We start from the raw sequence: 16,381 nt of genomic DNA, 5'->3' as shown, positions 1-16,381 counted from the left end.
CCATTAATAATGACCAAATAAACGACACATTATCTCTACATGATCAACATCACCTTTTTGAAGTTTTTAGGGCCAAGAAACATAACTTTTAGTAGTATCCTTAAATATTTTTGTGATTGTTTTTAATTCGATATTTATTTTAAAGTTGGATTAATTAAAATCTTATTTTATAATATAAAACATATTTTATTAAAGATGATTTTATATTTCAAGCTTAAATTTAAAACTTGTAATTTAGAATTAAGTAATTATTATTGCACCACACTTTTTTTTGCAAATCTCTTAAAACACCTACCAGAGTCAAAATATTACCTACCACTAAAGTCTTATACATACAGATAAACATAGGGAATATATATATATATATATTATTTTATTTTTATTTTTATTTTTTTTTATTTTTTTTCAAAAAGCATGGCAAAGAAGGAGATTAAATTTGTATTTGGATATGCAATATAAAGTCATGAATTAAACTTATGATTTCAAATAAATGTTTGGATATGTAATTTAGAATCATAATTTTAAATCTCAAATTTTTCAAAAAAAATAAATATGATTGGAGATTTCAAATCATGATGTTAATTTCTTACAAGTATAAAATTTGATCCATAAGTTCATATTTTGTTTAAAAAAGATTCATTATTTTAAATTTTGTAAAAAAAAAAAACTCATGCTCAATGTGAAGAGACTGTATGTATCATATGCAAGGATTATATTAAAGAATAACTAATTACTGTTAGTGTTGAATAACTGATCTTTATAAAATTATGTGTATTTAGAAGTTTGTAATCGTAAACACTTATTTATAAAATGAACATAGATATATGATATCTATCTATACGATGCCTTATGATATTCAATATCTTGTTTATGAATTATGATTTGGTCAATTGGTAAAATTGTATAAGAAATTCAAATTTTTTTAATAGTTTTCACATGGAATTTTCATGTTCGTGACAAAACTAACTTAAAATATTTAAATTACATATTTAAACAAAACTTTAACTTCAAAGCAATTTAATTCGAGATTATAATTTTATATTACATATCCAAAGGGAAGCCAATTTTATTGGAAGTTCATTTATTAATTATTCATCTTTATGTGCATCTCTCTGAAAAGTTTCAATAAGACAGAATGTCAAATCTTGCTTTAATTAAACCATATTATTGATTTGCTTCTTATATATTATTATAATTATAATATAATTGACCTAATTAATTATTATACAAAGCAAGACACTAATCCCTTTTCCAAGTTTCAGTAACAGCCACTAATAATTAATAAATTAGTGGGTTTCTCTGTTCAAGTCATGCCCAACTGGGTGAAAGCAAATAGGGAGTAAGAATTTTTACTAAGAGAAAATAAATATAGAATTTTAAAAATAATATATTTATATAATATAATTTTTCGATTTGAACCCTTCGCCCTTATTTGGCCCTAAGTGAAAGCTATCATGGTTTTTCCTGTTCTTTAGTTTTTGGGAATTTTTTTTTAAGTTTAATAGATTTGATTTTATCACTTAAATATTTTTTTTTATGAATAAGTGGAGATAAAAGGTTTAAGAAAATTCAATTTCAAGGTTCTTAGATTTAATTTCTTAACTATTGATAGTGATGAATTATAATTTTAAATTTATGAATTCTTATATATATATATATATATTTGACTAAAAGCTACTTACTTTATCAAACCCCTAAAGAGAATTATAATTTTACCCCTTATTATAAGTTGAGACAAATTTAAAAATTAATCTTTAATAATAAAGTTTGTACTATTAATTTAAAAAGTGTCACAACTTTGGAGAAAAGTATAAATATAGTTTAAGGTTGAGCTAATCATATGCCTTTACTAAAAGCAAAGACATAATTACATATTTGCTTTAAGCATGTAAGGCGTGAGGAGGAACTGAGAAAAGTGTAACATATTAATTGTCCCCTTTTAAGTTTGAAAATAGAAAACAAAGACATAATTACATATTGCTTTGATCTAACTAATTATGATTTTGATTTGATGTTAGTTTTTGTTTGGTAACATTGTGGTGTAATTCCACGTTATGTTTAACAGTACACTTGTACTTTTTTTTCTTCTAAAAGATAAAATATTTTGAGATAAATGTTTTGAAAAGTGGTTGTTAAATGTCATAGCTTTAAATTATTAATTTTATGGGGTAGCTCATGACTTCAATATAATAATAAAAGAAGGTTAAAATTATTTGAACTAAATAGATAGTGAAAAAATGTTTTTCGTAATTCTTTTTAAACTTGTCCTTTATGAAAACGATGTGAGTTGAAAGCTTTATTTAAGACTCAATTAATGCAAAAAATAATAGGGGCTATTTTCTTTAGTTTTACGAATCTTACAACTCTTTTAAAAAAAAATGAAACTCTATTCATATTTTTATTATTTGTAATAGTCCTCCTATTCAATTAATTCGATTATTTCCAAACATCTCATATCTTTTTTAGTACATACTATGAAACTTGAAATAGCATAGTTATATATCAATTTATTTTTTTTAAAATGAGGCACATGTTAACATGATTTTGCCTCATAAAACATACACATATATACTCATCAACAACTTTTTTTTTGTTCCACCTTTTTTTGATTTTTAAACATTATTTTGGCTGTACTTTAATGCATTCAAGATTTAGGCCACGTCAATCACATGGATATTATCGACAACTTATCGAGGATATGATTTTAGATAAGAGAATATAAAGATCGAGAATTACAGTTCAACCTGATTGATAGAAAATCGAACGCTATCTAATTTTCTTATCAATATTATTTGTATAATTGCTCTTCTGCTTTCTTATTTCTCTAATTTTATTATTATTTAATTTTTTTTATATTAAAAAAAATGAAGATAGCAGAAAGAGATATGATATGTTGTTTTATTTACTTCTATTATCAAATTATAATTATTTGTTACTTACTATTGATTTTCTTCCTCATTATTTTCAAAATGACTTCTTTATTGTTGTATTTCTTCCATATTTATTTTTAATATGCATTACTTAAACCTAAGATCAACGGATTACAAATCTCTACCTAGTACCTATATATTGGCTTCTTCAAATTTCATTTATAAAATCATACTAAGTATGTTATTATTTTTTATTTAATTTTCAAGTAATTAATTAGTTTCACTAATTATGGATGATTACCTATAGTTATTTTTGAGGTGACAATATAAAAAATATATACATGTCTTTAAATGTTATTTTATATGTTTTTTTTCTTCATCACGACCTAAGCATAATATTGATAGGCCAAATATAATATTCTAAAAATTGCAACTAGTGTTATAACTTATATGCATTAGACAAATAACCTTGCTGTAAAGTGCAACCTTAGAGGAGGTCAAACTTAATTGCTATACTGTAAATTTTGAAAAATATTGGTACCGTTCATGAAATGCATAATCATCTCATCTAAATACTCATAAAATTATTAGAAGGATATATCATATTTTTATTTATTTAATTGTGTTAAAGAAGTACGCCTCTTAAATTTATGTTTTTTTTTCTTTTTTATGAATCAAACACACAATTTTTTTTACAATTATAGTGGCTTGTGAGACTCGAACACAGTGATTTGCCTACTATGTTGAATTGTATGATTTGTCACATCAAAAATTATAATCAAATTATTACAAAAATCAGACTTTCATTTATTTAATCGTGTGATCTGCCAGCAAAAAAAACAAGAACATGAGCTACAATAATAATATATTAATGTAATCTTATAAGTGAAATCTGAAAAACATAGAATATAATCAACCTTATTCTAATTATTTTGTAGAGGTAGATAGTCTCTTTTTATAGACCCTCGACTCGACTAAAAAAAAGGAAGTTATAATTTTTCCTTTGAATTTGGAGGGAGCCTTTCAGATTCTTCTTTATTAGTAAGTCAAAGAAATAATTATAATAATTGAGAAATTGTCTATAGCTTATCAATTTTATATTATATAAAAGAGAACCAAAAAACATACAAGTTAAATCAATTTTTAAAATCATTCAAAAGAAGAAGACCCCATTTGCTAATTAATTCAGCAGATTTGTAATGACAGCTTGTGGTGAAGGTACTATATATTCTTAACAACTAATTACTAACTTATTTAAAAAGGTAAACTGAAATTAGAGGTTCTTAATCTTGCCTCATTTCCTTAATTTGTCTTTAAATTGTGTCAAGTGGGCTACGTAACGCATGACGTACATTATTTCATACTATTATTATTATTAAGATGGAAATCCACATGGTCTTTGTTCTTTCTAGTATAACAATTCTCGATCAGAAGTATCGGGTTTGAATAGGATTTTCCCAAGCAGGACTAGTCCACGGATCTCATCTCTTACCGATGTGAGATTTTTTTTTATTCATCATCACCCTCCTCACTTCCAAATCCGTACATTCTATTATTTGGGGTTCTATTGTCAGTCCGATGCGTGTATATTCATGGATCAGGAGTATTATCACCCTCCGCCCCCCTCTGCGTTGGTCTAGGATTGGGATAGCACACATCAGATGAGGCTGATGATCACTTTGATATCATGTCAAATTAGGTTTTAAATCTAACTCACGCCCGTAAAGCTAGAGGCGGAGCTAGGTGGGGTTCGTGAGTTCAGATGAACCTAGTAACTTTTTCGTAGACCATGTATTTGTCTTAGAAAATTAAATAAATATATATGTATATTAACTTATGAAATCTAAACAAAATTGATTGACAGTTTAATGGTATAAGGAAGGAACCATGGAAATGCTTTGCGGTTCGAACCCAGTAAACTCAAAAGAAGAAGAATTAGTGAAATTCTTTCCATTCACATATCTTATATTTTTATTTTGTGATAAACATCGAATACAAATAAATTTATCGATAGTTAACAGCACATATGAAAGAAAAATGTTAAAAGGTGCCTCTGCACAAAGACAGTGTCTCTGTGTGTGTCTAAGAGATATAAGCCGTACTTTTCATACATGTGATATAAGATAAGCAAGCCAGAGTTTCAGAGTATGGGATCCATGCCAATGGATATGCTGGACGGTGGATAGGATCATGTGATTTACGAAGCGTCCGAGGGTGTGGTTCAGTGATCATAAATATAGTGTGTTAGAAAATTATGAAGTTAAACGTTCAAATGATTATAGCAAAAGTAAAAATATTTGGTGATTATCTCAGAAAGATAACATGTACCCCAAACAAGTAGACTTGAGAGCATAATGACGTTTGGTAAAAATTGGTTGTAACTTTGTTACGAGCGTATCATTTACTCCTTCTATTTCAAGTTATGTTACGTAGTTTAAGGTATGAAATTTGAAAAAAATATATAATAATTTTTGAAACTTATAATCTTAAATATTATCATCATATGTAGTAGTTTTTTTTTAAAAAAACTTATGGAGTTAAACATGTTATAATAAACTTTCTCCAAGAAAAAAACATTTCTAATTTTGCAACACATACTGTGTGGTAAATTAATGTTTTTTCAAATTGTTTCATTAATTATAATGTCAAATTCCAGTAATTTTCATTTATATGATCTAATATTATGTGATAAAGATTTAATTTGTTATATGTCATGATCCAAGTTCATTCATGGTAAATGTATCCTTAGCTTTGTCCCAACATACCTTATGATTTGTGCCTCAAGCTACTACGATATTATCATCGAGTAAAAAATATATGTATCATATGAACTTGTATTTTACTATTTTGTATTATAAAATTCTTTACTTTCCTCTTTAACGTAAAAATTTCATCTAAAATATCATATACATAAACTTCTTTTAAAATTTATCAGTCCTTCTCCATGATCCGCCTACCCCGTCCCACCCACTCTCATGTTCATTACAATATATGTAGTAATCATCAAAAGCATAACACGAAGGATATTAATGGCATCTTCTATTCTTAGTGCTTTAGATATTTTATTTATATTTAGACAATTTTGGGACCTAATAAGTTTTCTATATTAATCATTACATGAATTTAGCTGTTAGATCTGCTTATAATATATTAGGAGAGCTACTTATAAATAGTACTTATAATTAGTTTAATTACGTGATTCATAGTAATTACTTATTTAATTGAATTGTAGCTCAATCATAGACTATTAATGATTAATTAATGTTTTATAAACCATTTTTGTCATTGCATGGAAGTTGGAACATCTCATTCTAAAATTGAACAAAACTGCATGAAGCATTCTTGTAAATCTAAAGTAGATTATATTCTTGACGGATACAAACGAAAAATCAAGAAAGTCGTCATAATTCTTAAAAGTTGACTAGTAAATGGGGGAATAAAACCTTAAAAATGGTGGGACTATACGTAATGTTTTCCCAACTTATTATGAATATCCTTATAAAGATTTGTGGAAAATATTTTTGAGTACTCTAAGGCGTCAGATTCTTGGGCTAATACACACGAAAATTGAGAAAATCGCATAATTCCTAAAAATTGGCTGGTAAATGCGAAAATAGGCCTTAAAATCGAAGAACTATTTGTAATGCTTCCCCAACTAATTACGGAGGTCCTCATAAAGTATTTTTAGGGAAAAATAATCGGGTGCTCCAAGGCGCCAGACCATGGGCTAATACACACGAAAAATCAGAAAAGTCGCGTGATTCCTAAAAGTTGGCTGGTAAATGAGAAAATAAGCCTAAAAAATGGTGGGATTATACATAATGCTTCCTCAACTCATAACAGAGGTCCTCATAAAAGTTTTTCAGAATATTTTTTTTGGATACTCTAAGGCGCCAGATTCATAGGCTAATAGCCTAATACACACAAAAAATCGAGAAAAGTCTCGTAATTTCTAAAAGTTGGCTAGTAAATGTGAAAATAGGCCTTAAAATGTTAGGTGCTCCAAAGTGTCAGATCAATGAGCTAATACATACGAAAAACTGTGAAGTCGCATAGTTCCTAAAAGTGGGCTGGTAAATGCGAAACTTGGCCTTAAAAATTAGTGGGACTATATGTAATGCTTACCCAACTCATTACGGAAGTCTTTATTAAGTTTTTCTAGAAATTTTTTTTAGGTTCTCCAAGGCGCTAGAATGGGCTAATACACACGAAAAACCAAGAAAATCACGTAATTCCTAAAAGTTGGCTGGTAAATGCGAAAGCATGCCATAAAAATGATGGAACTATACGTAATTCTTCCCAGACTCATTACGGAGGTCCTCATAATATTTTTTCAGAAAATATTTTTGGGTCTAAGACTCTAGATCCATGGGCTAATACACATGAAAAACTGGAAAAGTCACGGAATTCCTAAAAGTTGGCATGTACATGTGCAAATAGGCCATGAAAAAAAGGTGGTACAATAGGTAATGCTTCCCCAACTCCATACGGAGATCCTCATAAAGATTTTTTAGAAAAAAATTTGGGGTGCTCTAAGGCGCCTGATCCATGGGCTAATACATATGAAAAACCGGATCATGTAATTTCTAAAAGTTGGCTAGTAATGTGAAAATAGGCATTAAAAATATTGTGGGACTATTCGTAATGATTTCCCAACTCATTACGGAGGTCCTAATAAAGAATTTTTTTTTGGGTGCTCCGAGGTGAATACATGGGCTAAGGCACATGAAAAACCAGGAAAGTAGCATAATTCCTAAATGTTGGCTAAAAAATGTGAAAATAGGCATTAAAAATAGTTAGGCTATACATTATGCTTCCCAAACTCAATACAAAGGCCCTCATAAAGTTTTTTTAGAATTTTTTTTGAGTGCTCCCAGGCGCCAAATCCATATGCTAATACACATGAAAAATCGAAAAAGTTGTGTAATTTCTAAAAGTTAATTGGTAAAGGCAAAAATAGGCCATAAAATAATAATGGGATTAATTGTAATGCTTCTCAACTCAATATGAAGGTCTTTTTGAAGTTTTTTAAGAAAAAGTGTTTCGGTGTTCCAATGAGCCAGATTTTTCGGCCAAAAACAAGTCAGGATCCTGTATCACAAAATTTTCGTGGACTATAGCACACGAAAAATGATAAAATTCAAATTTTTTCACTTTGGGGATCGTTTGAACTTGAAAATGCATCCGTTTGCCCCTCAAAACGAACTCACTCCATTAATAAGGTCGTAAGGGACGTCCATGAAAAATTTCAACAAAAATAAGCCTTAATCATGTATCACCAAAAATCCATGGACGTACACGAAAAATGATAAAATTTTATTTTTCTCGCTTTGGGGCTCATTTGAACTTGAAAATGTGTGTGTTTACCCCTCGAGACAAACTCACGCCATTAATAAGGTCGTAACGGACGTTCATGAAAATTTTTGGCCAAAAATAAGTCGGGATCCTGTGTCATGACCCGGGAGCACCCCCAAGTCGTAACAAGGCGTATTCGACCCCGAAGGGGTCTTATACAAGCCACATAGTCATTCATTGCATTCAATAATGATAATAGTGCGAAATTAAAAACTTATTTTTTTAAAAAAATAATGTACACAAAATTTTAATCCAAAAGTTACTTATTTCAGAATCATAATCATATCACAAATGATCTCCTGGTACCAACAACTCAGTGCTTACCCATATGCACAAATCCCAAGAGAGATTACCCTCATTTGAAGACTGCTAAAATGTAAATTAATAGATAGTCAAATTTTAGCTAATCTCTTAAACACATTTTTTTTTGTTTTTCCTTATTTTTCGAGATTTGTTTGAGTTTGACTAATTTTAATTTATATTTGAAATTTTATTTTGGAGGATAAAATATATTTTTTACATTAAAAGTGACTTTATATTCAGAATGGAAGAGCATTGACGTGAATTTTATGAAATATAGCTGACTGATTTCGTTTCACTTCAAATTTTGTGGGTTCATTCATAACGTCAAATGATCGATATTCAATTCTTAGACAAGACTGACATCACCTTTTGTGAGTTTCAAGGTCATGAAACGGAAATTCAGGATTATCTCAATATTTTGTGTGGTACATGAATTTTTCAAAATATGACATTGATTATGTTTGAGCTCAGACTGAATCCATTAATAATGACCAAATAAACGATACATTATCTCTACATGATCAACATCACCTTTTTGAAGTTTTTAGGGCCAAGAAACATAACTTTTAGTAGTATCCTTAAATATTTTTGTGATTGTTTTTAATTCGATATTTATTTTAAAGTTGGATTAATTAAAATCTTATTTTATAATATAAAACATATTTTATTAAAGATGATTTTATATTTCAAGCTTAAATTTAAAACTTGTAATTTAGAATTAAGTAATTATTATTGCACCACACTTTTTTTTGCAAATCTCTTAAAACACCTACCAGAGTCAAAATATTACCTACCACTAAAGTCTTATACATACAGATAAACATAGGGAATATATATATATATATATTATTTTATTTTTATTTTTATTTTTTTTTATTTTTTTTCAAAAAGCATGGCAAAGAAGGAGATTAAATTTGTATTTGGATATGCAATATAAAGTCATGAATTAAACTTATGATTTCAAATAAATGTTTGGATATGTAATTTAGAATCATAATTTTAAATCTCAAATTTTTCAAAAAAAATAAATATGATTGGAGATTTCAAATCATGATGTTAATTTCTTACAAGTATAAAATTTGATCCATAAGTTCATATTTTGTTTAAAAAAGATTCATTATTTTAAATTTTGTAAAAAAAAAAAACTCATGCTCAATGTGAAGAGACTGTATGTATCATATGCAAGGATTATATTAAAGAATAACTAATTACTGTTAGTGTTGAATAACTGATCTTTATAAAATTATGTGTATTTAGAAGTTTGTAATCGTAAACACTTATTTATAAAATGAACATAGATATATGATATCTATCTATACGATGCCTTATGATATTCAATATCTTGTTTATGAATTATGATTTGGTCAATTGGTAAAATTGTATAAGAAATTCAAATTTTTTTAATAGTTTTCACATGGAATTTTCATGTTCGTGACAAAACTAACTTAAAATATTTAAATTACATATTTAAACAAAACTTTAACTTCAAAGCAATTTAATTCGAGATTATAATTTTATATTACATATCCAAAGGGAAGCCAATTTTATTGGAAGTTCATTTATTAATTATTCATCTTTATGTGCATCTCTCTGAAAAGTTTCAATAAGACAGAATGTCAAATCTTGCTTTAATTAAACCATATTATTGATTTGCTTCTTATATATTATTATAATTATAATATAATTGACCTAATTAATTATTATACAAAGCAAGACACTAATCCCTTTTCCAAGTTTCAGTAACAGCCACTAATAATTAATAAATTAGTGGGTTTCTCTGTTCAAGTCATGCCCAACTGGGTGAAAGCAAATAGGGAGTAAGAATTTTTACTAAGAGAAAATAAATATAGAATTTTAAAAATAATATATTTATATAATATAATTTTTCGATTTGAACCCTTCGCCCTTATTTGGCCCTAAGTGAAAGCTATCATGGTTTTTCCTGTTCTTTAGTTTTTGGGAATTTTTTTTTAAGTTTAATAGATTTGATTTTATCACTTAAATATTTTTTTTTATGAATAAGTGGAGATAAAAGGTTTAAGAAAATTCAATTTCAAGGTTCTTAGATTTAATTTCTTAACTATTGATAGTGATGAATTATAATTTTAAATTTATGAATTCTTATATATATATATATATATTTGACTAAAAGCTACTTACTTTATCAAACCCCTAAAGAGAATTATAATTTTACCCCTTATTATAAGTTGAGACAAATTTAAAAATTAATCTTTAATAATAAAGTTTGTACTATTAATTTAAAAAGTGTCACAACTTTGGAGAAAAGTATAAATATAGTTTAAGGTTGAGCTAATCATATGCCTTTACTAAAAGCAAAGACATAATTACATATTTGCTTTAAGCATGTAAGGCGTGAGGAGGAACTGAGAAAAGTGTAACATATTAATTATCCCCTTTTAAGTTGGAAGATAGAAAATAAAAAGAGGATTATATTTCTTAAAGACATATAAATCATAATATAATCAGTGGGCCCAAAATTAATTTGATTTATTGTTTAATTAAAGATTTTATTTTATTTATACAAAATATAATGTATATATTCTAACTTTAGTCATAAAAGTATTCGTTTAATATACCATTTATCTTTTCATAAATAAAAATAGATTCAAGATTTAAATTTTATGAATCTATTATATTTTCAAAATTATAAATTATTTTGAGAAGAGAAACACTTTAAGACTAATTAAAATTAACATAATTACACTTTTGATTCATAATTAATTCTTTGATCTAACTAATTATGATTTTGATTTGAGGTTAGTTTTTGTTTGGTAACATTGTGGTGTAATTCCACGTTATGTTTAACAGTACACTTGTACTCTTTTTTTCGTCTAAAAGATAAAATATTTATATAAAAGGACTAATATTTAAAATAGAAAAGTATACTTCTAATAAATTACAAACAATGATGCGTTGGATCTGTGGTCCATATACACCAAAGCTTTCAAAAAAGGGAAAAAAGTGCCAATATATCAAATCTTATCTTTAAACCACTTAAAATATATCATTTCATTTAATTAAATGCATCCGCCTAAACATTTTCTATTTGAGATTGATCCGTATAATTAAAGGAGAAGACATATTTTATGAGATTAGCTTAACTATATGATAAATGAATGAAAATACGAGTATAGATTAGAATCCTATATTCGAAATTGATGTGTTCAATTGGAACATAACTTAGTTTGAATATTTAAATAATATATGCAAATAAATTTAAAAGATTGACTATGTTGTTAAGCCTGACTTAAATATTTTGCAACATTGGCACATAAATAATTAAATAGGTACAAATTTATCACCTCATAATTGTCTATAGAATTGGAAGTCCATAGAATTTTTGAAGAGACAATCTCAAGATTAATTAATAAAGTTGCTTTCTTTCTTAATGTAAACCAATTAAGTGAAAATGATGTTAATGACATTGAAAGATAACAAAATATTCATGCACTTTTCACTTTTTAGATCACTTTTCAAGAATTGAATAAAGTAAATATTTCCCTATCAATGTAGAAAAATGCTCAATTAAGAAATTCCTACTTGCACTTAATAATTGATTAACCTCCTATAGATGTGTTTAACTTATTGTTTATTAATTCTTACTTGTCCATTATCAAAGGATTTGGTGGGATGGACGATGAAATCACTTCACTCTTAATTAAAATTTTAGTTAAAAATTTCAAGTTCGAGATTTGAAAATAAGGGAAGGATCTTTATAAATAAATAGTTAGTCGAATTCTTTGTTTATTTTTTCTATATATATATATTCGTAGAGTATTTTTTAATTTAAATGATAGGCAAACAATTATTTAAGTTAATTCTTCAATAAGAAATCCCGATTGAGGGTACGTAAATACTAAATTTCGAATATCAGATAATTATGAACTCCCTTCGTTTTAATTTGATTGTCTTATCCACTTTTTTAAGTTCACTAAAAAAATCTTTCTTTTTGATAACTATTTAATTTCAACTTTCTCGTGACATGTTTCAAACCTTAAAATCACAAAATTAAAAGATATTTTATTATATTGCACTAATTTTTAATTTAAAGCTACAAAATTCAATTTTTTTTATTTTCTTAAACTCCATATAAAATCAAACGAAACAAACAAATCAAGGAAGTATTTCTTTGTCCTAATAACAGACAGACAGAGACATTAAGATGATGACCCACCCACCCCACCCCCACCCCCAAAGATATGCTGATGTAGGGTTCCTATATTTATTGCTACATGTCCACATCTCTTGCTCTTTATACACCTAATACATGTACTACAAAAAAAAAGCAATAGTAATTATATTCCCAAACTCAAAAAGTACCACTTTCACAAAGTTACAATGAACACAAAACTCAAAAAAACAATACTTATATATTCCTAAAACAGAATATTGATACAAAATAGTGAAATCAAACAAAAAAGTACCAAAATTTTACAAAGTTACAATGAACACAAAGTTAAAAAACAAGTGGCCAAAAAAAAAAAAAAAAGAGAAGTACATTCTCATATTCACAAGATCATACTTGCCTCATCATAAAAGATTTATGAAGAACTATTAATCAAAATGTCCCAACATCATTGCCTCCAATTGATCTCTAAAAACTTCTAACATGTTAGCAAATGTCACAATCCCCACAACACTACAATCCTCTTCAATCACCCACACATAGTTTACGCGATGCGCTATCGCTTGAACCATCACGGCCACGAGAGAGCTTCCCGGATAACACACTATCGCCTCTGCCCTCCTAACCATCCTCGCGGAATAGCTACTAGACTTATTGTACCTTCCCCCTGATGACCTCGAGGAGGTAGGGGAAGGCAATTCCTCATCGGACAACAATGAGTTGGAGGAGATATCCGAGGGATCAATCTCAAATTCCTCCAACATTCCTTCAAGATTCCTTTCCTTTAATCTCTCCTTCACGACCCTCACGATGTCCTCCGGTGGCCCTCCACAATCAATGTAGGCCAGGAGTTCACCGGCTGTGAGGGTCGTGATGGCTGCAGCCACAGTCTCACCACAACAAGCAAGAGTGAAAGGAGAGATCTCCCCTATCAAGACACCATCCTCATCCACAATCGCCACGGATGTCTGATCCACAAGGGATCGAGAAATGGCCTCAGTGGCCAATGAGGCACTCGAGTGATACCCGATGGATAAAAACTCTGTGCTAATGATACCAAGGGCGTCGATTGAAGCTGTTGGAAGGGGTGAAAATAAACCAATTGAGCTAAGGAAATATCTAATAACATCTTCTTGAGTTAGCCAACAGAATTCGCGGCCATTGTGAAGAGTACAACCCCTTGTTGATGAAGATTTCTGCAGCAATTTCCTTCTTGAGCTACCACTAAATCTAGTCTCTATAGGAACCACAAGGTTTTGAGCTCCTTGTAGGATGAGATCAATAGCTTCTAGTAAGCTACAAAAGGAGAAAAACAAATACATAATTAGGATACTACAAAACCAAATTAAGAAATGTGGTATTTGATCAATTTTGAAAGCAAATCTCTCTATAATCAACAATCTATTAAGAATTCTACAAATGTGAGACATATTTAAGAAATTAAGTACAAATTCTTCTAGAAATCAAGAGTGTGAGTGAAGGTTATATATAGTCAAACAAGAACAATAAAAAGAACCCCACATAAGAAAAACAAAGAAGATCAAGAAATAGACACAATGAGAGACATTTCTATTACTTACAAATTCTTGGATCTTTGATTCCTCAACACTCAGACTCTTCAAATTGATATCTGAGGTGGAGAGATTCAAGAGAGTAAATGAAGCTAAGAGCCAAACAATAACAATATAAAGAACTCAACATAGGAAATTCAAGAATTGACACTTCCATTAACAAACATTGCACTAGTCTCCAAAGATTCAACCTTTATGAAGATAACAACACAATAAAAAGGGGAAATTTTGATGCTCAATTCTAAAAGTTTAGATCTTTGAATCCTCTACATCCAAAATCTTCAAGAATTGAAAGAACCCCACATAAGAAAAAATCAAGAATTTGATACAATGGAAGACAATTATATTAACAAACATTGCACTCATCTCCAAAAGATAAAACCTTTCATGAAGATAACAACAATCTACCATTCTACAAATCAATAGAACATAAAAAGACTCAATCTTTTTACCTTGTAGAGGGAGAAATTCAAGAGAACAAATGAAGCTAAAATCCAAACAAGATCAATTGAAAGAACCCCATATAAGGAAACTAAGCAAAATTCAAGATTTTGACACAATGGAAAACCCCCACATAAACCATTAACAAACATTGCACAAAAATGTAAAAACACTCATTTTTTTACCTTGTAGAGGGAGAAACTCTAGAGAACAAATGAAGCTAAAATCCAAATAAGATCAATTGAAAGAACCCCACATAAGAAAACTAAGCAAAATTCAAGAATTTGACACAATGGAAGAACCCCATTACACAACAAGACAAAAATAATCAATCTTTTTACCTTGTAGATGGAGAAACTCAACAAAAAATGAAGCTAAGAGCTAAACAAGATCAATTGAAAGAACCCCACATAAGAAAACTAAGCAAAATTCAAGAATTTGACACAATGGAAGAACCCCATCACACAACAAGTCAAAAAGATTCAATCTTTATACCTTGTAGATGGAGAAACTCAACAAAAAATGAAGCTAAGAGCTAAACAAGATCAATTGAAAGAACCCCACATAAGAAAACAAAGCAAAATTCAAGAATTTGACACAATGAAAGAACCTCATTACACAACAACACAAAAAAACTCGAACTTTATACCTTGTAGATGGAGAAACTCAACAAAAAATGAAGCTAAGAGCTAAACAAGATCAATTGAAAGAACTCCACATAAGAAAACTCAATAATTTGACACAAAGAAAGAACCCCATTACACAACAAGACAAAAAGATTCAATCTTTATACCTTGTAGATGGTTGAACATGCCTAACAAGAACAGAATCTTTAGGTAACAAAGCCGTGACAGGTGATTTGAGAGCCAAAGATGGAGAATTCACATTCTCTTTTTTACAAAGAAAACATATTATATCAACCATACAAACTTTCCCAACACAGATACAATCAACATTCTTGAAATGGTCACAATCCCAAACACTTATACAATTTTCTTCACAAGATTTGAGAGAAGCTAAAGCTTCACCAATTGTTGCAGAAACAGAAAGAGACCTAAGAGGTGGCTTCCCAAGGCATAGGTCAGCTACCTCATGAGCTAAAAGATGAGCTGCCATGCAAGAAACACACACAAAATTTTCTTAAAAAAATGAATCAAAATGCTAAAAAAGGGATTAAAAAATGAGAGGGATTTTGAAGAATTTTTGAGAAGTTGAGAGTGTCATTGGAAGAGTGCAGCAAGTGTGCTGATTTATAAAAGCAGGGGATGACACGTTTAGGTACTGTTGGGGTGGGGGTCGGCGGTGGGAGGGGCGTAGTGTAGGAAAAGAGTGAGTAAGCACATTCATAACTGAACTCAGAATTTAAAGACTTTGGATGCATCAAAATAAAAAAATAACGAAATAATGCTCTAGATAGATTTGATCCTAAGTTTCGTAAGTGACTTTTTTAGCTTGTACCAACATCACAATGACACTTTTATGCTTTTTATAATTGCACTATTAATTATATTCTAATTTCTGTCAGTTTCTCAAAAATAATTCTTTTGTTGAAATTAACGAACGCACGTGTAGCCCGATCTATAGAAAGGGGTCCACCTATATATATATATATCTATATATATAATTGTTTTCAAAATTAACGGATGCACATTCCTCCCGATCTGTAAGGGTAGGTCTGCCTATGAGCAAATTTG

The 16,381-nt window shown here is 28.9% G+C and overlaps 1 protein-coding gene across 1 annotated transcript; it reads right to left on the bottom strand.

The window, feature by feature from the left end:
• Positions 1 to 12,855: 12,855 nt before the first annotated feature.
• On the bottom strand, positions 12,856 to 15,908 carry LOC102594632 (CBS domain-containing protein CBSX5). The gene is made up of 2 exons (XM_006362888.2): positions 15,481 to 15,908; positions 12,856 to 13,971 (listed from the first exon to the last, which is right to left on the bottom strand). The coding sequence occupies exons 1-2, from the start codon at positions 15,801 to 15,803 to the stop codon at positions 13,104 to 13,106; spliced, it is 1,191 nt and encodes a 396-aa protein (XP_006362950.1). The 5' UTR covers positions 15,804 to 15,908; the 3' UTR covers positions 12,856 to 13,103.
• Positions 15,909 to 16,381: the final 473 nt, after the last annotated feature.

This window comes from Solanum tuberosum, unplaced genomic scaffold, assembly GCF_000226075.1.
Source record: "Solanum tuberosum cultivar DM 1-3 516 R44 unplaced genomic scaffold, SolTub_3.0 scf00421, whole genome shotgun sequence".
Taxonomy (NCBI): domain Eukaryota; kingdom Viridiplantae; phylum Streptophyta; class Magnoliopsida; order Solanales; family Solanaceae; genus Solanum; species Solanum tuberosum.
Note: the sequence above shows the minus strand (reverse complement) of the source record. Positions and strands in the feature narration are given on the sequence as shown.

Excerpts from the sequence above, each read along its gene's own strand:
- LOC102594632 (XM_006362888.2), bottom strand. The coding sequence starts at position 15,803 with ATGGCAGCTCATCTTTTAGCTCATGAGGTAGCTGACCTATGCCTTGGG. Across the intron at positions 13,972-15,480 it reads CATGTTCAACCATCTACAAG|CTTACTAGAAGCTATTGATC; the intron begins GTATAAAGATTG and ends CTCCTTTTGTAG.